Source organism: Chionomys nivalis, chromosome 9, assembly GCF_950005125.1.
Source record: "Chionomys nivalis chromosome 9, mChiNiv1.1, whole genome shotgun sequence".
Taxonomy (NCBI): Eukaryota; Metazoa; Chordata; class Mammalia; order Rodentia; family Cricetidae; genus Chionomys; species Chionomys nivalis.
Window position 1 is genome coordinate 42,535,437 of NC_080094.1, and position 27,208 is coordinate 42,562,644.

The 27,208-nt window shown below is 37.1% G+C and overlaps 1 protein-coding gene across 4 annotated transcripts in view; it reads left to right on the forward strand.

The window, feature by feature from the left end:
• Positions 1 to 27,208, forward strand: part of Gpcpd1 (glycerophosphocholine phosphodiesterase 1) — a 58,701-nt gene that overhangs the window by 14,910 nt on the left and 16,583 nt on the right. For 2 of the 4 annotated variants that reach the window (XM_057780109.1, XM_057780108.1), the window contains exons 5-15: positions 4,543 to 4,618; positions 6,263 to 6,304; positions 9,678 to 9,801; positions 16,099 to 16,330; positions 19,363 to 19,525; positions 19,817 to 19,949; positions 22,187 to 22,241; positions 23,839 to 23,931; positions 25,385 to 25,405; positions 26,147 to 26,224; positions 27,053 to 27,092. In XM_057780109.1, the coding sequence (XP_057636092.1) occupies positions 4,543 to 4,618; positions 6,263 to 6,304; positions 9,678 to 9,801; positions 16,099 to 16,330; positions 19,363 to 19,525; positions 19,817 to 19,949; positions 22,187 to 22,241; positions 23,839 to 23,931; positions 25,385 to 25,405; positions 26,147 to 26,224; positions 27,053 to 27,092 (1,057 nt within the window). The remainder of the gene's footprint in view (positions 1 to 4,542; positions 4,619 to 6,262; positions 6,305 to 9,677; positions 9,802 to 16,098; positions 16,331 to 19,362; positions 19,526 to 19,816; positions 19,950 to 22,186; positions 22,242 to 23,838; positions 23,932 to 25,384; positions 25,406 to 26,146; positions 26,225 to 27,052; positions 27,093 to 27,208) is intronic. The other 2 variants (XM_057780110.1, XM_057780111.1) reach the window with 2 other exon arrangements.

Genomic DNA, 27,208 nt, shown 5'->3' on the forward strand with positions numbered 1-27,208 from the left:
GACATGTTCTTTTTTAGTTCCTAGAGTTGTAAAGTCCCTTTCCCCCTCACTTTTTCTATTTTCCTTTTTTCTTGATGTGTATATGTATATGTGCCTGTGTGCACATGCACGAGTGTGTGCTCATGTACCAGTGAGTTTACTTGGAGTTGCTTACAGGAGCATGGGTGAAGGGTTATTTATAGGAGAATGAGCAACTTGCCAATCTCTCGACCACTAAAGAAAACGTCTATCCCTAGCAACATTGACAATCTGTGGAACACAGGAAAGGGAGGGTATTGTGAGCTCCTCCTTTTTCTCAGTTTCTCAAAGCCATGTTTCTTCTTGTAGACTTTGTAAAGTTGGAGTAAGATGTTAATGGGATAAATTGTAGTAATTTTGCAGGTAGCACCTATTCCCTTTATTTAACTACAGAAAACAAAGGTGATGGACATTCCTGAAATGGAAACTCAGTGTGGGTCCACACAGAGTTTGTTGATTTCACATCTTTACTAAATATTTATCTTTAAAAGATTTATTTCATTTATGAGTATTTTGCCTGTGTGTCCATATGTATGTCCAGCATGTGTGTGCCTGGTACCCCTGGAGGCCTGAAGATGCCCAGAGGCATCATAGGATTGGAGTTATGGATGACTGTGAGCCATGGTGTGGATACTGGAAATTGAACCCTGGGTCCTCTGGGAGGACAGCCAGTGTCTCAGCAGTTGAGCTATCTGTTCAGCACCTAAACTACTTTTTTAAGCCATTAAATTTTAAATTTAAGGAGTTGATGGATTTTTTTTAGAGTGAAATGTTATGCAATTTTTATTATACTCTTTGAAAATTTAGTTAATTTTTGTGAAACAGACCATTATATTTTAAAAGTATCATAATTTTTATAATGCCAACACTCATAATTTAATTCATTATTAACTTATTTTTATCTTCATCTTTCCTATTTTTAAAAATGTTTTGACAGGTCAGTCAGCTATAAGTAATTGTTCATTTTTACCATAGCCTAGGTTGTCATTTTTTTTAAAGGTTTATTTATTTATTATGTATATGACATTCTGCCTCCATGTATGCCCTCATGCCAGAAGAGGGCGCCAGATATTACTGCAGATGGTTGTGAGCCACCATTTGGTTGCTGGAAATTGAACTCAGGACCTCTGGAAGAGCAGCCAGTGCTCTTAACCACCGAGCTATATCTCCAGCCTCCTAGGTTGTCATTTTTTAGAGAAGCTTCTTGATATAATAATATTCTTCTGGATGCCAAATGCTTTACTGTTAACTTGATGTCTACCTCTACTTTATTTGAATGGGATGACCATTTTCTTGTTGGACTTACTAGAAATGTTGTTAAATAATATTGGGTTTGGTATTGTAGAGTAAAATCCCTGCCTTCATACATGCAGGTTATTTTTTAAATTGTGGGAAGAAAGGAATCAGTAAAAATTAAATTTTAGTTCATCTGCAAGCAATGCCTTTACCCGACTCACAATTTTGAATGCTGATGTATTAAAAACATAAACCAAACTCTACATGTTCTTTTATTTTTCCTGTTGTTTGCTGTAGCTGAGTAGTATTCAGCTATTTAAGAAAGAGACAAGTAGGGTTTTTTTCAACTTCAAGGAATCTAATACCTCTGGTCTCCAAGGGCACCTGCACAACACACACACAGACACACCTATACAAAATTAAAAGTAATTTCTTGAAAGAGAACAACAGCTAAATCTTTTCAAAAATTAATGCAAACGTTTTTGTTAGTAATACATGTTTAGAGCTATTTCATAGTCTTGATTTTATATATTAAATTTTGAAGTAACTACAGGTATTTATGTTAATAATACTTGTTACTCTTTCTCCAAAGGTAACCTTCTACTTGAATTCAAAAGTTTAAAATTAAGACATCATTTGCATAATAGAACTGTTCTTTCTTAAAATTTTAAAGAATAGGTGATTATAGTTAATATATAGATTAGCATATTAGCATAAAGGATTACGTGTTTTTGAATCATTACTGAGTTTTTAAATTTCCCAATATTTGAGTCTTATTTTTTAAGCCCACCAGTGAAATTTAAATTTAAGATTATGGGAACTGGAAAGATGGCTCAGAGGTTAAGAGCACTGTCTGCTCTTCTAGAGGTCATGAGTTCAATTCCCAGCAGGCAAATGGTGGCTCACAACCATTGATGATGAGATCTGGTGCCCTCCTCTGGCATGTAGGCCATTCATGCAGCCAGAACACTGTATACATAATAAATAAAATCTTTATAAAAATAAATGAATAAGATTATATTCCCTAATATAAAAGTCACAGACAGCAGCGTAGGAATCAGTGTACTTATTTTAAAACTAGGGATTTTGCTGGTTTGCTTTTGAGATGAGTCTTACTATGTAGCCTTAACTGGCCTGGAACTTGGCTGTATAGACCAGGCTGGCCTCAGCTCAGATCAATCTGGCACTGGCTCCTGAGTGCTGGGATTAAAGGTGTGTTTGTTTGTTTGTTTGTTTGTTTGTTTGTTTTACTCTCAAGCACTCTGTATACTAGCCAGCATGTATCTGTAGTGGGAATGTTTGTAGGCAGAAAGTCGCCTACTAAACTGGGCCTTTGGACTATTCATTATTCAAGTTCTAGGTGATTGTATTTGTGACTAATGGATTTGTCACTAAAATTGATGAAATGAAAGGTATTAAAATTATTACTAAAGTAGGTTTCCTATGAAGCATAATTTACAAGACTATTCTTAGGATAGATACAGTAGTTATTTTGTAGTGTTATCCTGACACTAGACCTAAACCAAAGCAAAATTAACCCTTCTTTCTCCCTCTGTTTTTATCCCTGCTGATAGTTATATTCATGGCACTCTTCTTAGTTTACATTTGGTTACTGATAGAAGTCCACACCATCTTTGGAAAAAAGATAGTTTGGCTGCCAGGAGGTGTAGAAGGATATGAGCGAGAAGTGGAGTGAATGAGAAAAGGTTTAGGTTAGTTCATTATGTGCTTTCATTACTAAGGAACACGCCTGTTCTTAATGTATACATTTGTTTCTTTTGAAGGTTAAAATAAAAGACAGATGGAAATATGCTTTTATGCGTGTACGTATGCACGCGGGTGCTCACATACACTCAATAAATGTTAAAAATTAAAACAGTTTTGTATATACAGCAGATGATACAGTATTAAATATACTATGTTTTAGTGTATTAGAAATAAAATTCACTATATTTTAAGATGATCCATATAATGGCAAAGAGGTATTATGAAAGAACATGTCATTTAGTATCTCAGATTTAGCAATTTGAGTAAACCTCCAGTGCTGTTGTAGTTTTTAAACTGTTTATAAATTTGAAAAAAGAATTTAACTTGTTTGCTTAAGTCCTAGAATTAGTTATTTAATAATATGCCTCTTTTGTTGGATACTGATTATTTGGCACACTTACCAAATTAAATCAGCAATTAAATTCAGTAAGATTTGTGGGATACTTTTATGAAAGAGCCACCTAAAGGTATATAATGTGCACAGAGAAACTTATATACTCCAGTTTCTAAGATTTATGTTGGTAATAGTTATTCTGAAATAGTATAATAGTGAGTAATTTTTATATTTACTTTTTTCTTTTTTGTGTTTTGTTAAAATTATCATAGAATAAATCCTATAGAGTTGTAATTTCAAAGTCTGCTTTTAAGATGTATAAATGCTCTTTTGGCACATAATTTTAAGTATGTAGTCTGCCCTGTGTTTGTTCAGAGGGTCTTTGCTGTTGGTTCGTTCCTGTTTTAAAATTGTGTGTCAACAGCAGCACGTAATTTTCGTTGCTATTAAGGAAACATGATGGCAGCATTAGGTATTATTATACTATGATTTTTAAATTTGAAAGCATAAATCTCAAATTTGATGTTAATTTAATATCACTTTTCTCACAATTATTCTTCAAACTTGACTGTTCACTTATGTATTCAGGGTTTCTTGTTCACTTTGCAAACATGGGTTACTATAATATGAAAAATATAATAAATTTAATATTCTTAAGTAGAGGACTTTGCTATCCTGTAGCTTCCTGCAGTAATGTGTGCTGTGTGATCTTGAGGTACTTGCTCTTGCCCTGCTCTCATAAGCTTGTTTAGGCTGTCTTCTAAACATGTAGTCTTTCTTAAGTAAAGCAGGGGAATATTTAGAAACACCCCTTTGACATACCAAAGAAAGTATAAATGATGTTAATTTTAACTTATAATTAATATTGGTGCAAAGTTAATTTTTCTTAAAAGAAGTCAAAGTACTATAGATAAATTTGCAAATGGGTTTAAGGGAGTTTTGCGTGCCAGTTCATCTCAGTTATTTTTATTTATTGACTTAACTCATTTTTTGGTAATATTTCATCATGCTTTGTGACCTGGGCATGTGCCTGATTTGGTACATAATAGTATTAATAACTAGCAAGATGAATTTCTTGTTTCTTGGTCTTGTATTTAGTTAAGACTTAGGCCACAAACATCTAATGGAATCATGGTTAGAAATAAGATATAAGAAATTATTGCAGACGTTTAACTTTTAAATTGCAGACTATCGGTGGTCCATGTCAAGTCATAGTTCACAAGTGGGAGACTCATCTACAACCACGATCAATAACCCCTTTAGGTATGGGCATTAACTGCATCTGTTTGAGGCGTATGCATAAAGTTACTAATGTGCTGCACAGTGGCTTAGGGACTGAATACACTTTATTCTGAAGTTTAAAATCAATGCGTTGTCAGTACTTCAGATGGCTCTTAGCATTTCATGGATCTTGCAAAACTGAACAGTTTTAGTAGCCATTCTTTATAAACTATTAAAAATGCTTGTCTACTTATTTTATTTGAGGGTTTTAGACTATTATAAGATGTTTCAATTTGGAGTTGTTAGAAAGTTAACATTATTCTTCTTTATTGAGGATTCATGGCTTTATTAGCTTTCTTGCTCAGAGAGCGTTTTAAGAAAAAATTGATCCAAAACAAAAACTCTAAAAAATTGTTTTGAATGCTAATAAAGTTATCATATTTAATTTTTAAATACTATCAAATACTTAAACAAATGAATTTACATTTCTTTGTTATAGTTGACATTCTAATTCATTTTAGCTCCCTCTTGACTGTGCAATTATTTATATTTAGAGGCTTTTTTAAATTCAATTTTCAATGCCAAAAGTAGTATTTCTTTTCATACAAGTGTTTTTTAGTTCACTTGTCTATGCTGAAAATAGATCTTGGCACTCATTTTACAGACACGAAACTACTTGTATTTGTGAATTGACTCTGTCTAAGAAGTACATGTTTTAGTTCCTACAGAAGATCAAAATTGAGAACTAACAACTGGTTGTGGGTCTCGTAGCTTAGATTAGAAAGTGGTGGGAGTTTCTGCTTTGCCCTCTTTAAGGGGCACATCTTGTTTAATAGTCCATATTGAAGTTGAAGCTTAATGAGGATTAAGTATTTTAAAACACAGTTTGCGTTTGGATGCATCTTGAAATTAAATATATTTTTGCGTTTGAGAAAGATTTTATTTCTACTCTCATAGAAATTATTGTTTTGCTTTTTGAGGAAGGTGGTGTAAACTTAAAAGCGATGTGTAGTCTGCTGGACAGTCTTTAGGAACCACCCCACTTATTTTAACAGATGCTTCAGGCTGCTTAAAGTAAGCTGAGAAGAGTACTGAGAAGGAAATGTATTTCATGTGTTACTAGATACAACTTTGCAGCTTTTTTTTATGGTCTTGAACTGTTAGTGAAGGGCTGTGCTAGCACTTATTCTTGGTAGCTCTCCACAGCTCTGTATGTACAGGTAAGTGTATGCTGTTTATAAAGCTTTTGGCTGGCTGCAAGAATGTTGGGGTTTGAGGAGATTCACACCTTAGCTAATTTATGAATGTGAACCACATAAGAATAAGCATTTTAATTGTGCCAAGACTGTTGGTTTGAGACATAAGCAAGGAGATCTTGTCCAACAGCTCTATAGGCTCATGCATGGTGGGTGCTGAGCTTTGTCCCAGTCCTCCAGGACACCTTCCCAGGACCTTGTCTCTCTTTGTGAACAGTCCCTCAAGTCTATAGGACCAACAATGCTTGCTAGCCTCCTGAAAGGGAACGCTTTATCCAGGGCCACTATAAATAGACTTATTCACTTTAGGCTACTTTATGTTATAGAATTACCATTTTAAGCAGTACTTAAAGTAAAATTCTCAGTTGTTCATTCATTCTGTGGACATCATGAGTTTTTAACTAGGCTTCTTACTTTCCTTGAATTCCAGAAAGTGAAATCATTATTGATGATGGACAATTTGGAATCCACAGTAAGTGAGACTGAATTTTGAAAACATTTATTGATATGATTAACCTGTTACCTTAGCATATCATTGGAAATAGCTTAACATACTGAGACAACACAATGCATGTTGAAAACAGACAAGTATATTCTGTTAAATCATAAATAGCTTCAAAGCTTTGCTTTTAGTGTTTGGTCATTTCAGATTTATGAGCTTATATAATTATAAAGAAGTATACCTGGTAGAGGAAGTGGATATGCTAATTTCTTGATTTGGTTAGGCATGGTATATATGTTTTTAATTAATGAGACTATACCCTTAAATTGGTACAAATATTTTTAAAATTATATATATATATTATTAGTATTAAAGTATTAGCATACCATTTCCTTTTAGCACTTATTATGTAGAAAATGGTTCTAAACAAAGAGTTAAATGTTGCTTCTAGGCTAAATTTGTATATTTTGTATGTTTAAATAATGTGTTTATAGCCGAGCGGTGGTGGCACACGCCTTTAATCCCAGCACTGGGGAGGCAGAGGCAGGTGGATCTCTGTGAGTTCAAGGCCAGGCTCCAAAAGCCACAGAGAAACCCTGTTTCAAAACAACAACAACAAAAACAAACAAAAAAATCTTAAAAAAAATAATGTGTTTACAATAAATCCAGACAGCCAGAATGTTCTAGTAATTATGGCTAACTCTTCAAAAATTAATTTATAGTAAAGTTGAAAATTTCTTGTCTTCAAGATACATTTAAAATATTTTTAATTTCTGCCCCAATAAGTACTTTATCCTCAGAATTCAAACTTTCTCTAGTGGCTGGAAGTCTCCTGGTCCATCAGACTGCCATGTTGCCTTGTCTTATACTGGGTGCTGTACCTGAGCGTCAAAGGTGGCCTGACTCTGAACCAGAGATGAGTTTCTGGTGACCTGTATGCTTTCCTGCCAAGAATGCTCTTTAGAGAATTTACTATATTCATTAAACACAGAGGCTGTATATATCCTTTGGCAGTATTTGAAAAGGAATTAAACCTTTCCCCATTATTTCATTATGAAGTATATTATCTTAGAAATAATATAGTCCAAAATGTTTGAATAGCTTTAATGCTTACTTGTCCTATTATTTACAAAGTATATTTATGCTATATTTTTTAGAACTTTATAGAGAATGGTTTTGTTGTTCTTGTTTTGTTGTTTGTTTTTAGGTTTTAGTTTTTTGAGGTAGGGTTTTACTATGTTACCTTGGCTAGCCTCAAACTCAATAGAGCTCTATCTGCCTCTGTGCTACCACTCACAGTTAATGTTACTTTATTTTTGTGTGTGGATATGTGTGCGCCCACATGCACCTGTGTGTTCAAGGGGCCGGAAGAGGGTGGCAGAGTCCCTCAAGTTGGAGTTACAGGTATTGTGATCTGTCTGCTGTGGATACTGGGATTGCAACTCAGTCCTCTCTAAGAGTAGATATGCATTTTCTCCAGCCTCCAGAGAATAGCTTTTTTTTTTCAGCTATAATATCTGTCATTAATTACTTTTTATGGTTATAAGTTGCAGCATTTCTGTCTTTGTCTCTATCTTCTTTACTTCCCAGTGTCATATTAATTTCAGCTTTAGTTAGTTTTCAGGGTGGAAAAGCATTTCTTTGACTTTGTCCATTTTATGAATAATATTTGAATTTTGAAGATTTTTTTTGGGGGGGGGGTTTCGAGACAGGGTTTCTCTGTGGTTTTGGAGCCTGTCCTGGAACTAGCTCTTGTAGACCAGGCTGGTCTCGAACTCACAGAGATCCGCCTGCCTCTGCCTCCCGAGTGCTGGGATTAAAGGTGTGCGCCACCACCGCCCGGCTTGAATTTTGAAGATTTTAAGACATTCTTTTTGTTTGTTTGTTTGTTTTTGGTTTTTTGTTTTGTTTTTTGTTTTTTGTTTTTTTTTTTTTTTTTTGAGACAGGGTTTCTTTCTAGTTTTGGAGCCTGTCCTGGAACTTTCTGTAGACTAAGCTGGCCTTTTGATTTTTTTTTTTTTTAAGATTTATTTATTAATAATGTATACAGTGTTCTGCCTCCATGTATACCTGCAGGCCAGAAGAGGGCACTGGATCTCATTGTAGATGGTTGTGAGCCACCATGTGTTTGCTGGGAATTGAACTCAGGATCTCTGGAAGAGCAGTCAGTTCTCTTAACTCTGAGTCATCTCTCCAGCTCCCCTCCATTTGATTTTTTTTTTAATGCCTGTTGCTCTAAAACTTTAGGTTGAAAACAGCACCACTAGTATTTATGAAAAGTTTTTACCTTTATTAGTAGGTAACTTCAGGTGAAGTAGTATTAACAGAATGCTATTACACCATTTGTTATGGTGACACATATTAGTGGGAGAATCAGAGCTGACTCAGTTTGGTTCTTCTCTTTTCTCAAGTCTTCATACAACTTTCATGGTCAGTTTTAGGTGGATATGAAGCCTTTCAAGTTTTGTTGTTTGTTTGTTTGTTTATTTTTAGACCAGACTGACCTCAGACTCAAAGATTCTCCTGCCTGTGCTTCCTGAGTGCTGGGATGGAAAGGTGCCATGTCTAGCAATCATGTCTGTCTGTCTGTCTGTCTGTCTGCCTGCTAGACATCTAGCCATAAGTCTGTCTATAGTTTTCTTTCTTTTTTAAAAAAATATTTATTTATTATGTATACAATATTCTGTCTGTGTGTATGCCTGCTGGCCAGAAGAGGGCACCAGACCTCATTATAGATGGTTGTGAGCCACCATGTAGTTGCTGGGAATTGAACTCAGGACCTTTGGAAGAGCAGGCAATGCTCTTAACCTCTGAGTCATCTCTCCAGCCCCTGTCTATATTTTTCTATGTGAAACAGGTCTCTTACTATGTAGCTTTGACTGTCCTAGAACTAACAGACACCTGCAAGCCTCTGCCTCCAGAGTCTTCAAAGGATTAAAGGTATATTGCTGGCCGGCAGTGGTGGTGCAAACCTCTAATCCCAGCACTCGAGAGGCAGAGGCAAGTGGATCTCTGTGAGTTTGAGGCCAGCCTGGTCTACAAGAGCTAGTTCTAGGAGCCCTCCCCCCACCAAAAAAATTAAGGTGTGTACTGCCATGCCCGGCCTATAATGGCAATTCTTATAGATTTACTTAATTTACTTGAGTTGCTAAGTAGCCAGTTGTTAGTAATCATTTAACTTTGTTTCTCTAACTTCAAATGAAAGTTCCTTTTCAGTGGTGATACATTCAAGATTACTCTTAATTACAGTTAATTTATTAATTACAATTAATTTGGGGAAAGAACCAGAATTTCATAATCTCAGTATATTGAAATATGAATGTGAACTAGAGTTTTTAATACGTATTAAACTTAACTGGATTGCTTAAAAGTGTGTAATTATCCTTTCTGTTTATCCCACCAGATGGTGTTGAAACACTGGATTCTGGATGGCTCACATGTCAGACTGAAATTAGATTACGTCTGCATTATTCTGAGAAGCCTCCTGTCTCAATTACCAAGAAAAAATTCAAAAAATCTAGATTTAGGTATGACTATGTGATTTTATTACTTAGGCCATTTATTTTTGCTATTAGTGTGGATTTCTCACCTTTACATTCTAGGGTTCTCAGATAGTGAACAATTTTTTTCCCTCAGATTGCTGCTGTTACACATATTTATATTAGTTTTAACACTTAAATTTGCAACCAGACAAATTTTCTTTTGTAAAATCAAGTGGTTTCTAGGCTTCTGTATTTTGTAGTTTCTGTCAGTTAACATTTTTTTTACTGCAGGATTGCTTTAAAATGGACAAAACAAGTGTTTTTGTGGTGAGAGGAAATGCCTTTAGAGCCCAAACTTTGTTGTGACCTTGTCTTTCCTTCATCTTCCTCCTTTTCTTCCCCTCCTCCCCCTCCCTATTTTAGGGGTAGATGGAAAAGCTTTGCAAAGATAGTTAAATTAGGTTTGTTGTAATACCATTGACCATAAATCTGAGTAAGCTGGCTTCCTTAAGATGTAGCCTACCTTGACTCTTGACATCTAATCTTGTGATTTTGGAATCAAGAATTCTAGGCTTTGTAATTCTAGGTTTTGTTATGTAACAAGCAAGCTTCTCTGGTATATCAAGGCTGGGTAGAAATGCTCATTTGCAGTAACTGGAGACCTTGACATTATCTTTTTAGTATAATTCATAACAATATTATACCCTATAAATCTTTAGTTATTTATTCTCATTACCTAAACATGTTATAATACATATCCCAATCATAGGTAAGAAAAAGTGGGTAGCTGCCGAAAACCTACTTTGACGGGAGTCGGCTGTCAGTTCCTAAAGAGGATGTGTGGGGTTGGAAGGGGGGTGACTAACATGATCAGAGGGAGAATCGGGATGGTTGCCAGCAGTGTCTCTTGAAAAAAGAACACACCTTTTATACTCTAGAGTTGCACATAGGATTAAATTAAAGGGGATGTGAGATCAGAGATTGAGGAATCTAGCATTGATCTTGATAGTAGACACCAGCCCTGTGTTAATGGAAGAGCCACAAGTTCCTCTTGGCAGAGATAAAAAGAGTAATTTTCTTTGTAGCTTGCAGGAACTTTCTTCAAGTTCCTGAGGGACTGGAGACCCCATCCAGGTGCCTGACCTTGGGAAAAGGACTCCTGGGAACAGACACTCCTACAGTTTAAGAGTAATTTACATTTCTCTAGGGGGATAAGTACTGAGCTGTCCCTAATCCTGTCCCTCTGTGTCTTCCTATTACTATATTGGACTGTTCCCCTCCTACACTCCTAAAAGGGAAGGAGGTCCCGAGTCTTGGTCTGAGAACCCTTCTGATTTCTCCATACGTTTCCCATTGATGCCCTCGGGCTGTGGACCATCTGAGTTGTAGGCATTTCAGCCTTGGGATCAGGTGCGTCTAGAAAATTTCTAACTTTCCTGTTCTTTGGGTAATTAGGAGGGCATGATAGGATTCCTTGTTCTGAGGTGTCAAGTTTTTTTTTTTTCTCCAGAGAATTACTTTGTTTAGAAAGCTACCATTATTCACATTTTCATCCTTTACCAAAGCAGAAAATTCCCCAAAGGGAAAGACATTAATAGTGAGAATTGTTAAAAATGAAAGTAAAGATGATGGTAAAGTGTGATCTGAATGTCAAAATGCGGGAACTTTGTCAAGCAGTGCTTGCCTTGTGGTCCATTCCAGGTAGCACTTTAAACCCCATATATTATCTGTTGTGATTAGAGAGAATTTGATATGTGTGCCTTGTCTATTTGACTTCTATTTTTTAAAGTAGTCTGCTATGTATAATTAAGTTTTTGTTTAGAGATTGTTTTAAAAAGAAGGGAAAAGACCCTTTTGGGAGGATCATTGTGTACCCAAAGTGGTCTTAAACTGCTGCTTCAGCTTGCTCAAGTGCACAGGATTTGAACATGCACTATTCTGCAGAGTTGAGTGAAATGTCTCACTAGACTAGGGTTTTAGTTAGCTTACTAGGACTTTTTTCCTGTCCTTCATTTAAGAAATAGTTGATGTTGGAGGTCTGATTTCGATGAAAATTAATACTGTATCTTATACCATTCTTATTTATATAGAAATCATTTTGAGGGGTTTTATTGCTACTTAGCTCATTAGTCTTTAACTGAAATATTTTCTTACAACTCTATGTAGTTGAACTCAACAAGTTAAATGATTTGTTTCTTGTTGAAATAAAGTACATAGTTAGAAATAGGTGTCTGCCTGTTCTGGTCATTTTTTTTTAACCCAAATTTATCTTAACCATAGACTTAACCATAATGGGTTAGAAAACAAATGTGTCTGTAATTTCCTCAGTAATTTTAAAACTTGGATTTTAAGTAGCAACAGACAAGCATCTCGGTAGTAAAAGTTTTAAAGATAGCTTTCTTTTTGTTTGACTCATCCATAGATAGAAAGTAACAGTGCTAACTTTGTAGTGGATTACAGCATTATATAGCTGTTTGTGAAGACATCCTTTTTCTTTTGTCCAATTACAGATCCCTTTCCTTTAGACTTGCCTCCTCTTTTAAATGGTTTTCTTGTCTTCTTGTTTCTGTACATTTCTGGTTTCTCCTGATGTATCTCTCTGCCTGATTGATAGTTGTCCACAACCATTCCTAAGAGTTTACTTTCTGAGAGGAGATGATGATTTTTGTTTTGAGTTATTGAAATGTTTTATAGTGTAATGCCAGAACAGTGTTATTAATAATTTGCATGTTTGGCTGATCAAGAAGACCTCAATTATATGGCTTACAACAGTGGTTGGGGCAGGAGCTTATACAGAGAGAGCAGCCCACACTAATAAAGTTCTATTATTTGTAAGATTCTATTTAAATCTAGAATGCTCCTTAGCATGAGTGAGGCCCTAGGTTCAATTCTCATCAAGCAAAAACAAGTCTAGAATAAATTTTTTTTGTAATCTGTTAACGTTCTACAATAACTTGCTCTCTACATTAGTAGTACTTAATTTGATTAATTTCCATTGGTAGAAGAGATTATCCCAGCCTTAGTATACTTTTTGGCATTAAAAGTTTCTGCAGCTAATTACCTCTCCTTAGGAGTAGACTAGTCTTTATGGCCTGTGGTTTGGGTAGTAGTTTTTGTGTTCGTTGCTATGAGGTTTATTCCAGATTCTTTGTTTGATTAGAAAAGTGGGTTGGTTCATAAGTATATACATGCAGATAATGTTCATGCAAAGAACCTCAGGTTGTGGCTCATGTCTATAATCCTAGCATTGAGGAGGCTGAGATAGGAGGATTACTCTGAGTTTGAGGCCAGCCTGGGCTACATAACTAGTATCAGGCCATCTGAGATACATAGTCTTACACCCTGTTTCAAAACAAATGAGATAAATGAAAAACAAAATATTTATATATATAGAAGTGATGTTTGCTGTAATACTTTTCTTTGGCAGCTACTTTTTATAAACTACGTGGATTATTACTGTGGTAGAGAGGAGCATGGCAAGTGTTCTATAGACAGATATTTGTCCCACTTACCAGCTCCCTAATAAACTCCATATGGAGCTTTTTTGATGCCCACTATCCTTTTTGGGAAGTAAATTGGTGCTGGTAGGAGCAGATGTGTCTCACTGTCGTGAAAAGCCTTATTCTATTAAGACATTTTAAATACCATATTTTGTAGGTCTTTGAAGTATTTGAAGGTCTAAAATATATCTCTGTATGATCTTGAAAACATGACTAAGTTTGGTAGATATAGATGACTATTAATCTGTATTTATTATCCTAAATAGCTTTTAAGGTTAAAACTTTAACCTTTTAAAATGAGTTGCATAGGTATTATACCTTAAACAAGAATAGAAATATATATTATTTTCTGTTCATTGGTGTGAAGGTATCAGATCCCCTGGAACTGAAGTATCATATAACAAACATAACCTTACATTTGTATCTCTGCAAAATCCATACCATTATAAATTATTTGAGACTAGTGTGTTGTAGAATATTATAAGATGTTTTATATTAGTTTATGGTGTGGAACATTTGTTTAATGATGCAAAAATGTATTGCATTCTTTTATGTTACATTTGTTTAGCTCTGTGATGCTGTGTTACTTTGCCTCTCCAAAACAACTGATTGGTTAGTAAAGAACTGAATGGCCAGTAGCAAGGCAGGAAAAAGGACAGGCAGGTCTGGAAGACAGAATAAATAGACGAAAAAGAGGGATTGGGAAGCAAGAGGATCTAGGAACAAGAAGAGAAGAGAGAGGACAACACCAGGGGCCACCCACCCAGCTACACAGCCAGCCACAGAGTAAGAAGTAAAGAAAGATATACAGATATAGAGAAAGGTAAAAGCCCAGAGGCAAAAGGTAGATAGGATAATCTTTAAAATAATTTATTTAACCTTATTTTCTGTTCATTGGTTTGAAGGTATCAGATCCCCTGGAACTGGAGTTATAGGCAGTTGTCAGTTGCTATGTAGGTACTGGGAATTGAACCCCGGTCCTCTGGAAGAATAGTCAGTCCAGTGCTCTTAACCACTGAGCCATCTCTCCAGCCCTAAATGGAATAAGTTTGTTTGTTTGTTTTTAAATACCTACAAACAAGCCAAGCTAAGGCCAGGCATTTATAAGTAATAAGACTCTGTGTAGTTTATTTGGGAGCTGGGTGGCAGCCCCCTAAAAGAGTAGGGAGAAAAAAAAAACCAACAACACTAGTGGTTTAAAAATAGATTCAAATTAGTGACAAGTGGGAAATGACAAATGAAATGTTGGCATCATTACTTTTTTTTTCTCCTGAGACAGGGTTTCTTTGTGTGTAGTTTTGAAGCCAGGCCTAGAACTTGCTGTGTAGACCAGGCTGGTCTTGAACTCACAAAGATCACCTGCCTCTGCCTCCCGAGGCTGGGATTAAAGGCGTGCACCACCACTGCCCAGCAGCATCATCAATTTTTATTTTGACAAAAATGTCTCAATATGCAATGATAAAAAGTAGACTCAACAATCTACCTTTTTATCTCTCATTTCTGTACTCTAATCCTCTTTTTTATCCTTCAGAAAGAGATCCTTGAGTCTGCCTGCTTTGTTTAGCTTTTTTCCTGACCATGACCAATGATAGCTTGTAACCAAGCTCCCTAAATGATGACAAACATCTATAGCCCATTGACCGAAAGCCACCTACCCCACTTCTTGGGATGTGGGCGTCATGTTTTCTAGATTGCTTTCTGTTGCCTGGGGGATATGGCATCTTTAAGAGACCCTGGGAAAGTCGGGGTAACAATCAAGTGCTGGGAGAGCTAGCTGTAACTTTTGTTGTCCAGTCTCTGTGCAATGGGAAAGTGCAAGTCCTGACTGAAGTAGTCTTTGAGGCTGGGCCGTTTCAGCCAGCAGCCTTGAAGCTGTTCTGAATGCAGAACTCTAAGGTTACTGCAACAGAGCCATTTTGAGAGGCTGGGTCACCTGGGCTACCTGTTTTCATTGGTGTTCCGTCCCTTGCTCTGAAAATACACAAGTATGTAATGTGCAATGTATACAAATCAATTAAAGGCGATTTCTTGTTTTACATTTGGTCAGGTAAAAGGCATCTGTGAACTTTGTAAGTCCATTTGGACTATATAATCAAACTAATATAAATCTATCCATGCCGTATGAAAAGATGGGCATGTAATAATAAGTCATGAGGATTCTGTAGCCAGTAAGATCATGTCCCATCTCACAGTTGTTCCCATGTAAAGGATTTACACATCACCTGTCCTATAATCTTTTGGACTTCCTGTCCCATATCTGTAGCCAAGATACTCAGGAGGTTTCTCCCGGTCAAATCTGATCTCTGGAAGGAATTCACAGCCTTTTGTTTTCTGTGGAGACAAAAGGCAATGACTTGTCTTTCATTTTGATGTTAGGACATTTTTAAATATATAGTTAGGTAATTTAGCAGTTTCCAAAATCCAGTGTCTCTTAGCAGCTGTTGTTTTTATATATATATTAGCATTTAAAAAATTCAAAGTTAACAAGATACCATATAGGATCCAGACACCTTGTGTATTTTCCATCTTTACATGTCTTTTTGTTGTTGTTACTTTACTCCCTCCTAAAAGACTTTCTTACCTAGTAGATTTCGGTTTAGTTTGTGCTTTTGAGATCAATTCATCTATCATACCATCTACCTAAAATGAGATCTCCTAATTGCTCTTTGAAGGCTAAGAAACTGAGAACTAGCTATAATTGATATTACAGTAAATAAGCCTACAATGTGGATTGTCTAATACGTTATTTTTGCTATTTGAAAAACTATAACTGTACTTATGTATATTCTGTGATTTTATTTTTTTTCTTACTGGGTTTTATTATTCACTCTTCTCAATATAGGGTAAAGCTTACACTAGAGGGTCTGGAGGAAGATGATGATGATAAGGTGTCTCCCACTGTTCTTCACAAAATGTCCAACAGCCTGGAGATATCCTTGATAAGTGACAATGAGTTCAAGTGCAGGCACTCACAGCCAGAATGTGGGTATGGCTTACAGCCTGATCGCTGGACTGAGTACAGCATACAGACAATGGAGCCCTATAACCTGGAACTAATTTTTGACTTTTTTGAGGTGAGTAGTTGTTTCAGTGAGGGGCTAGGCAGAGAATTCAGGCAAGAACTTACATTTGTATGTAGTCAGATTTTGCTCTTTAGGAAAACTTAGTGGAGCAGAATAAGCAACTTCAGTAGAATTACTTTTAATTGGGACAAGATGTATGTGCCTATTAAGTAATATAATATAAAACTTCCAAAGACCTTTCCATGGATTGAGTAGAGAGAGTGGAAGTCAGATTATTTTATTTTATTTTCCCTAACAAGGCCTTTTGTAGCCCTTGCATGTTGACCTCTAACTCAGTATGTTGTCAGGAAGGATCTTGATTATAGGCATGGGCATCTATGCCCAGTTTCTGTGGGGCTGCAAATGGGATCAGGTCTTCATGCATGCTAGACATTCTCAACTGAACTACATCCTCGGCTTCAAATGTATTTTTTATTGTAACAAGTCACTATGATGGTAGATTTATTTTATAATTTAATGTGTTTAGCAACAAGTTAATAAAAAATTTTATTGTATGTATGTATGTACGTGATGCCATGCGCTCATGTTAAGGTCAGAGGACACTTAGAGATTTGGTCCCCTCCCCCCATTTTGGTTTATTGAGACAGTTTCTTAGTAGCTATGGAGCCTGTCCTGGAACTAGCTCTTGTATTCCAGGCTGACCTTGAACTCACAGAGATCCGCCTGCCTCAGCTTCCCAAGTTCTGGAATTAAAGGTCTGTACTATCCCCATCCAGCCAGATTTGGTCCCTTCTGTATGTAGGTCTGGATTCCTGATCCAGGTTTCCAGATGTACTGGTTGGTTTTTTAACTTGACACAAACCTGGGCATGTTTGGGAAGAGGGTATCCTATTAGAGAAAATGCCTCCATAAGATTGGTCTGTAGGCATATCTGTGGGTATTTTCTTGATTGACAATAGATGTGGGGAGCCCAGCCCGTGGTGCCACCCCTGGGCAGGTGGTCTTGGATGGTATAAGAAATCAAACCGAGAAAGGCGTGAGGAGCAAGCTTTTAAGCAATACTTCTGTATGACCTCTGCTTCAGTTTTGGCCTCCAAGTTCTTGCCTTGTTTCCTGCCTTGACTTCCTTGGTTGAACTACAAGTTGTAAGACAAAAATAAACCGTCCACCCCCCCCCCCCGCCGCCCCTCAAGTTGCTTTATTTAGGTCATGGTGTATTATCACAACAGTAGAAAAGTAACTAAGACAAGGTAAGCAGGCTTTTTACCTGCTCAACCATCTATGTCAGGTTTTAAAAAAACTATGCTGAGGCCCCAATTTAATAACACATAGGACTGTTAGCTTGTTTGCTTTCTACAAGTAATACTTGCTTGATACCTTCCTTAAAGTCCTTATACAGTGTCTATAAATTATACGTACTGGTTCTTAGCCGCTAGCTCCTTTGCTGCCCCTGCTGATTTCTGTTTTTTGGTAATACCTAGCTACATTTTCTTTCTTTCCTTTTTTTTTTTTTTGAGACCAGGCTGGTCTCGAACTCATAGAGATCCGCTTGCCTCTGCCTCCCGAGTGCTGGGATTAAAGACGTGCACCACCACCACCCGGCCTACATTTTCTTGATAGCAACAGAATTCAAGATAGACTTAAACATACTGAGTGAAACTTGCTACATATAATTAAAAGTTCTGTAAATTTTGAATTATTCAATTTGGTGGTATTTTTAGATACTTTTGTGAGTGTCTTTTTGACTGTCTCTTAATATATAAGACCTAATGTGAAAATTATAGATCTAAACTTAACATGATGGGAATTGTTAAAAATATAGTATGAAGTTTTGGTCGAGCATTTTTTTTATTACTCAAGTGCCTACCTTAAGATTTCACTACAAATATACTCCCCGCCTTGGCCTTCTAAGTGCTGGTCACAGATAAGTGTCACCATGCTTGACTCTATCATGTGTACATTTATCTTTGAGGTAGGGTTTCATGCAGCTCAGACTAGCTTGAATTGCTGTGTAATTGTACATGACCTAGGAGCCGATCCTAGTCCTCCTACTTGGTCTTCCCAAATGCTAGCATTATTGACATGAACCACCATGTCTGCTTTTGTCCAGTGCTGGGGATCAAACCTAAGGCTTCATAATACTTAGGCAAGTACCATACCAATTGAGCGTCTAGTTCTAGATTTCTTTCTCATTAGTTTGTCTTCATAGAGTCCAAGTTCACATGAAAGCTTTTTGGGGGATGTTTAAACTAACTATGTTTAAAAATTTAGGGCAGTCCAGAAAGGTGGCTCAGTGTTGCAATCTTTCTTTTTGGACTGCAAGCCCACAAATAATGACCTGGAGACTTATTAATTATGAAAGCTTGACCTTAGCTTAGACTTTTTCCCAGTGAGCTTTTACAACCTAGTTAACCCATATTTTTTTAAATCTACGTTCTGCTATGTGGCTTGGTTACTTTTTAGTATGGCACATGTGACTTGCTGGTGAAATCCCTATCTCTCGTCTTCCCAGAGCTCTCTCTCTTCCTGGAATTCCTACCTAGTCTCTCCTGGCTATCTATTGGCCATTCAGCTCTTTATTAAACCAATCTATAAGTGCCTTAGGCAGAGACACATCTTTACAGTATACACAAATAGTCTGCAACAGCTCAGTGGTTAAGAGCGCTGTCTGTTTTTGTGGATGACCTGAGCTCTGTTCCTGGTATCTAGGTGGACAGCTCGTTTCCTCCTGTAACTAGCTCCAGGGGTTCTGACCTCCTCTTCTGACCTCTTTTTAAAAAAGCACATTTTTTAAAAGTTTTTTTACTGGGTCCAGTGAAAACATGGCTCAGTGGATAAGGGTGGTGCTTGCTTATAAGCCTGATGATCTGAGTTTAGAATTCCTGGTTTCACATGATGGAAGAGGCCCCAGCTTGTGGTAAGTTGTCCTCTGACCTCTGCATGTACGCAGTGATATTTGCAAGTCAAATTTCATTCTCTGCCTGCACACAATTTTTGAAATATAAATAAGAATTAGGACATTCTGAATTTTATTTATTTATTTATTTATTTATTTATTTATTTATTTATTTATTTATTTTTAGGAAGATCTCAGTGAGCATGTAGTGCAGGGTGATGCTCTTCCTGGCCATGTGGGCACAGCATGCCTACTGTCATCTACCATTGCTGAGAGTGAGAAGAGTGCTGGAGTCCTTACTCTTCCCATCATGAGCAGAATTTCCAGAAAAACTATAGGCAAAGTCAGAGGTAAGTTGGGGAGAAGCAGATAGGCCCTTAAAACTAACCTAAGCTTGTGCTAGAATTTATACTAGTTTAAATTGAGTATTTGCAAATGATGAAGACAAAATAAGCAATTTGCTTTCATTATTAATAGGATAATAACACTTTAAGAAGCATACTTACTGAATTTTCTGCATTAGTTTTGCCTTGATCTTTTCTTGTTTAATAGAGATTAATAAAGCTGGTTCTATTCAAATGTCCCTTAGCTCATAGTGGTCTTTTTAATCATACCCTCTCCCCCTTTTTCCCCTATGGAAGTTGATTTTATCATCATCAAGCCATTACCAGGATACAGTTGTTCCATGCAGTCTTCATTTTCCAAATATTGGAAGCCAAGAATACCACTGGATGTTGGACATCGTGGTGCAGGGAACTCAACAACAACTGCCCAGTAAGTTTTTTTTATTTATTTATTAAAGATTTCTGCCTCCTCCCCGCCACCGCCTCCCATTTCCCTCCCCCTCCCCCCAATCAAGTCCCCCTCCCTCGTCAGCCCTAAGAGCAATTAGGGTTCCCTGCCCTGTGGGAAGTCCAAGGACCACCCACCTCCATCCAGGTCTAGTAAGGTGAGCATCCAAACTGCCTAGGCTCCCACAAAGCCAGTAGGTGCAGTAGGATCAAAAACCCATTGCCATTGTTCTTGAGTTCTCAGTAGTCCTCATTGTCCGCTATGTTCAGCGAGTCCGGTTTTATCCCATGCTTTTTCAGACCCAGGCCAGCTGGCCTTGGTGAGTTCCCGATAGAACATCCCCATTGTCTCAGTGTGTGGGTGCACCCCTCGCGGTCCTGAGGTCCTTGCTCGTGCTCTCTCTCCTTCTGCTCCTGATTTGGACCTTGAGATTTCAGTCCGGTGCTCCAATGTGGGTGTCTGTCTCTGTCTCCTTTCATCGCCTGATGAAGGTTAATATTCAGGAGGATACCTATATGTTTTTCTTTGGGTTCACCTTCTTATTTAGCTTCTCTAGGATCACGAATTACAGGCTCAATGTCCTTTATTTATGGCTAGAAACCAATTATGAGTGAGTACATCCCATGTTCCTCTTTTTGGGTCTGGCTTACCTCACTCAGGATAGTGTTTTCTATTTGCCTTTATAAGTTACTTGGATTACCATTCAGTAGCTTGTGCTTGGTGAGATTAATGGATTTGCCTGCTAAGTATCTGAAAATGCCTTTTCATTACCCTTAGAATTAAATGAAAGTGATGGTAAGAGAAAAGGATTAGTATTTTAATAGAAACCAAGTCTCTCTTGAGATAATGTTCAATCTTTTTTATATACTTTTTCATTTGCATAATGAAAAAACATTAAAAATGGGAAACCAGGAGGGAGATTTTTATGCAGAAAGCTTTTTTGGTCTCCTTTTTATCTTTTGATTGTTGTTCTTGCAAGCTGCTCTCTGTGGGTCTTACTTTCCTCACCTGTAGAAGGGTTTGGTTAAAGTTACCTGTAGTGAGTGTTTCTTTCTTACCTACATAGCCATAGCTCTAAGGAAATATATAAGTAAGTTCAGTCTAGACTTTATCAGATACAAATGCCAGCCTAATAAAGTTGTTTCCCTTCCAGTTTTACAAATCTTTCAGTTGTGTACTTCATTGTCAGAGGCTTTCTTCTATAAAATTTAATCCCATCTTTAAAAACATAGGATTATTTGTTGGTGTTTTGTTTGTGTGTGTGTTCATGTGTGTACAATACTCATGGAATTTAGAGGGCGTCAGATCATCTAGAGCTGGAGTTACAGCTTGTTGTGTGTGTAGTAGGAGCCAAACTTAGATCCTCTAGAATAGCACATGCTGTTAACCACTGAACCACCTCTCCAATCCCCACATTGTTTTTAAAAGAGTGATTTTTAGTTTGCTTTGGGTATTGTGGTTATCATTATGATATTATAATAGGTCTCCAAACCAAGTCAGTTTACATTTAAGGAAGAAATATTTTGAAGTTTCATGTTAATAAGCTCTGTGGGTGTCACTCTCTACCTTTGACACCAGGTTACTGAATGTGGAGCTGGTCTGGCAGCCAGCAAGCCCCAGCAAACCTCTTCTGCCTGCCTACTACAACACTGGGGTTTTAGGCATATACAGCCATCTCTGGCTGCTGGTTTTTTTAAAACATGGTTGCGGACATCATGGGTGCTGCTATCTGAACTCAAGTCCTTATGCTTGAGTAGCAATCACTCTTTCCCATTGAGCTATCCCTGTAGCATCTTTCCTTTTCTTAATGAAATCTACCCTTGGTGTGTCAGTCATTCCCAGTTCCCCATGTTTTTCCAGTATGAAGACATTTTGAGGCTTTATTGCAAGTAGTAAATTTCTTCTGTCTTAGTTTCTTCATGCCCTTGAAAAGGATTGCTTTTCTTAATCAGGCACCTCATTTGTCTCCAAGAAAAAAAATCCAAGTACAGGGAAGGTATGTGTTGTGATGTGGAATACATCTATCATTATAAGTAATAGTTATAACTTGTATTTATGAAGTATGTGTACATATCATTTAAGTTTGTTTCCTATCATATTTTGAGCATAACAAAATTAGCCTCTGTGTAAAAGGTAAGTCCTGTTTTTACTGTTGAAGATGCTTACTGCAGTGTTTCTTTTCTTTAGTACTTATGACTACTTTTTCTTCTCTATTTCAGGCTGGCTAAAGTACAGGAAAATACTATCGCTTCTTTAAGAAATGCTGCCAGTCATGTAAGCACCCTTTCTTTCTTTCTTTCTTTCTTTCTTTCTTTCTTTCTTTCTTTCTTTCTTTCTTTCTTTCTTTCTTTCTTTCTTTCTTTCTTCTCTCTCTCTCTCTCTCTCTCGCTCTCTCTCGCTCTCGCTCTCTCTCGCTCTCTCTCGCTCTCTCTCGCTCTCTCTCGCTCTCTCTCGCTCTCTCTCGCTCTCTCTCGCTCTCTCTTTGGTTTTTTGAGACTGTTTCTCTGTAGCTTTGGGGCAGTAGACCAGGCTGGCCTTGAACTCACAGAGATCCCTGCCTCTGCCTCCCCAGTGCTGGGATTAAAGGTGTGTCCTCCACCATTTACCATTTCTTTAAGTAACTTTAGATTGTTGAAATAGAGACAGAGAACTCTTCCAGATTGTACTAACTGATAGAAAGAAAACTATTCCTTGTTCTGAAAATGTTTCTGAGTGAAGATAAAAAGTAAAATACCTTTTGGTGTGTATGTTTATTATTTTTTTTCCCGTACAACAGATTGAATCTAAGACCTCTGCCTACCTCTGCTTCCTGAGTTCATAGATTAAAGATATGTCATTATGCATAGCTAAAATTAATTTTCTTAACTACAATTCCTGTCCTCTTTTTCATCAATTTAGGTTTCTTTTTTTTTTTTTTTTTTTTTTTTTTTTTCTCTCGAGACAAGGTTTCTCTGTAGCTTTGGAGCCTGTCCTGGCACTAGCTCTTGTAGACCAGGCTGGCCTCGAACTCACAGAGATCCGCCTGCCTCTGCCTCCCAAGTGCTGGGATTAAAGGCGTGCGCCACCACCACCCGGCCCTCAATTTAGGTTTCTGTCTCGAACTTTATATGTATATTATTCTTGTCATTCATTCTCTGAATATTGAACAACAGTTGTAGCTTCTTCTTTGATCCAATTGTCACATTTTTCTTTTTTTAAAAGAATTTTAGTTTGCATGCATATTTGTGGGGTCTGAGTGTGTGTATGTACACCATATGCATGCCAGTGCCTGCAAAGGCCAGAAAAGAGCATCAGCTCTCCTGGAACTGTAGTTACAGTAGTTGTAAGTGACCCCATAGGTGAGCTAGGGAGCTGAACCTGGATCTTCTGCTTAACTGCTGCTCCACCTCTCCAGCCAATGTCCATTTTCTAAGAAAACCTTGTGAGCTAACTGTAATGCTCACACGAATCCCAGAACAGAGTGAAGAGATTCTGCAGTGTTCTCTTCCTCACTTCTCCCTGAGGTTCAACCGTTTAGTTTACAGAGTGCTCCTGTTCAATTCCATTTCTGCTCATAGCAATGACATAGGCAATATTCTGAAGGCTGTCTCGCTGCTTCTGAAGTGCTGTGTGTGTTTGCAAATGGATCAGGACACCCCAGCACACACTTTTTTTTTCTTCAGAAAAAAGTTGTGCCTTTGCAAAAGGAACAATTGTAGGAGACTAATTAATTATTTTGGAGAAGTTTGAAGTGAGATATTATTGAAGAGATTTTATGGTTTTATGTGAAAAATTATAATTTTACTCTAAACAAAAAATTTTGATCTGTGTTGAGAAATGTGTTATCTACCAGTATTTTGTTTCAAACACTTGCTTCCTTTTCTTTTGTCAGGGTGCAGCATTTGTAGAATTTGATGTCCACCTTTCAAAGGACTTTGTGCCTGTGGTATATCATGATCTCACCTGCTGTTTGACTATGAAAAGGGTATGTTGAAATTTCTGTATTTCCTACTTAATGTCATAAAATGTTTAAAAAAAAGAAATTTTGTTACATGTTTAGTTTTTTGTTAGAGTTAGTAAATTCATTTTCTAGTGAAGTACTGCCAATTCTTAAGCCCTTATATTAAAACATAGGTTTGATGGGAATAATGATTTCCATAAGTCAGGCATCAGTGTTGGTAAATTTGCCTTTTGATATTGCTGATGAAGGGACATGCCAGGTATTTTCTTCATTTTGTCAGTATTATGTATTCTGGCCTGGATCATACAGGGAGAAGAAATTTTTTCCCAGGACCCCACGTGTTTTTCCTTCATATCTTAAATCAGTCACCTGGTACAGTTTAGCCAAAGCTACAAGGTACCACAGTGGAGTGGTGTGGAGTTAGTATGTAGAAGGCTTCAGTCAAGGCAGGCTAGATGGGAGAGTTAGGAAGAAAGGAAAGCCTGTGGCTGAAAAGAGACATGTTCAGAGCTAAACTTCAACACCAATCCATGTCTTGGTGACTGATAGAGGAATTTGATGGCTACTGAGCAGTGAGACAGGTGCAGCAGAAGCAGAAAGAATGGAAAGGAAGGCGTGATACAGGGAAGAGTCCATAGGGAGGCGTAAAAATACATGTAGAATCCTAAGATTTATCATTATTACTGTAAGAACATAATTGTCTGTATTCTGGCCTGGAGCATGCAGATGAACTTCCTGCACTTTTAAAATAATGGTTGAGTATCATTTTCATGTGAGCTGGTTTAAAGTCGAGGCCAGTTTGCTGCTATGTAGAGCACTGTAGCTGACCCAAGTGTTGGACAGAATCTGATAGGATAGCTGGCTCTGCCCGCTCCACAGATGGATTCTAAGCACAGACCTACATAAGGACCCTCTGTCTTTGTTAAATATGTCAGGAGGGTAAAAAGGATTTATCTACACTATTGATGATGGAAGCAGAATACCTAAGGAACAATAGTGAACGTGGTTTTTGCTACGAGAGTACTATTTCTAAAATAGCTTATTGAAGAGTCTTACTGATCTCTTATTGTCAACAGACTATCTTGCTATGAAGTTGAATCTGAATGAATTAATGAGGGAATGAAAGTAATGAATTATATATTTTTACCTTGAGATTTTGTTTGTTTGTTTTTTAGTTTTTTGAGACAGGATTTCTCTGTGTATTTAGCCCTTGTTGTTCTGGAACTTGCCTTGTAGACCAGGCTGGCCTCAAACTCACAAAGATCCACCTGCCTGTGCCTTCCAAGTGTTGGGATTAAAGGTGTGTACCACCACTGTCCAATGAGTTTTATTTTTTAAGTAAGCAGTTTTGTGTAAAAACAGTTTCTCCATGTCCATTAAAAAAATGCAAGTAGTTCAAAGAGTGAAATGAATGATAAAGCTCCCCCCCCTTGATCTCATTCCCTTACTCTTAATAGTTTCTTGTGTGTCCTTCCAGAAAAAATTTGTGCATACACAGGTTTGTACCAATGTTCATATTTGTGCAGTGGCTTTTAATGTTGAGTTAATTTAATGGTGGTACCTTAACTCATTTCCTTAAGAGAGTGGTACTTCCTACAGCATAACATTTGATATGGCTTTAAAATTTAGATTTGCCTGTGGAGAATACATGCTCGATAGTAGTTCCTAAATATTGCTTATAGATAATCAGACACAGATTCACGGAAATTTCTTTGTGTGGCTGCTACTTTTAGTCAAGTTAGGTATTTGAAGAGCTTAGAAAAAATAGAAACTTAACTTGCAGCATTAATTCGCTTATAATACTTGCATGTTGATTTCCTAGGCATGTGGCATGGATAAATGTCAGATGAACACTGCATGAAGGAGGCAGTGAAATGGCGCCTGACATCATGCTCTGTCACCAATGCTTCCACCCCTTCCAGATGCCTTTTCTTCCAGATACTGGATGCCTGCATTAAAAACAAAAGCCAGGGACTGGGGTGTAGCTCAGAGGGAAGAACTTTTGTCTAGCATGTGCAAGTCTATAGGCTCTTCTAAGCCTACAGGGCAGGGAGCCAGACAAGAGCTCCTGTAGTATTAGGTTCTTCTGACGTAATACTACAGCATGGGGTCACGATGGGTTCATGATGGCTACCTAAGAGCTATCTCACCTTCAGTATATTGAGGTTATAGGTGTATGTAGTACAAACATTCAGAAATAGTAAAACAGATTAATGTCTCCCTCTCTCTTTTCTAATAGAAATTTGAAGCTGATCCAGTTGAATTGTTTGAAATTCCAGTAAAAGAATTAACATTTGACCAGCTCCAGTTATTGAAGGTATTAACAGTGACACAAAAATATGGATTTTCCTTCAGCTTTAGTGCGATTTGCATTTGTCTGATTTAGCAATACTCTCTGCACTTAAGAATAACTATGCATTCAACATACATGAAGTATATTTTAGTTTCTGGTCTAACTAAGGGATGGGTTTATGCTCATCTCCAATATTCTTTGCTGGTATCATGGGTTCCATTCTTAGAGGAGTTAGCCTGTAAGTCTCAGCTGTGGAGTATATGTTCACAGTCTTAGGTTCTGTCTGCAGAAGCTCTTTATAGAACTATCATGTTTTGCAATAGGACTTTTATGTGATAGTTTTATTCATATTTCAGATCTTAGTATATTTTGTTTTGCTGTGTTACTTTGCATGATTCCATATCTCATCCCTGTTAGATACTTAAGTTAATAACTAAGTACAAATAGTTTCCTAACTTAAGAGTTTTTGTTTTGGTTTGGTTTTTTTAAGACAGTGTTTCTCTGTATGAATCTCTGGCTGTCCTGGAACTCACTCTGTAGACCATGCTGGCCTCAAACTCACAGAAATCCACCTGCCTCTGCCTTTGAGGAATCAAAGGCTTGTGCCACCATTGCCTGGTAACTTAGGGTCTTTTTTTTTTTTTTAAATTCTTTTACCGCATAAGCATTTGATAATGATTTTATATAGAAAGTACCATAATGCTTAGTGCTTATTATTAAACTGGTAATTCCACATTTTGTCTGTTCTAGCTTGCTAGCTTTTCTAGTTACTTTTAATTACCTTTAATTACTAGTTACCTTCATAAACTATGAATTTTTTTTCTAATTGTATTTTGTTTGTTTGTTTTCTAGCTTTCTCATGTGACTGCACTGAAAACTAAAGATCGGAAACGTATGTGCTCGTTTGGAATCACTGCTTTTGTCTTATGATTGGCATTGATAGGATGAATATTCCCCATTCATTTTAATGTATCCTTGGTCGTCTCAATGACTATAGTATTGGTCTGT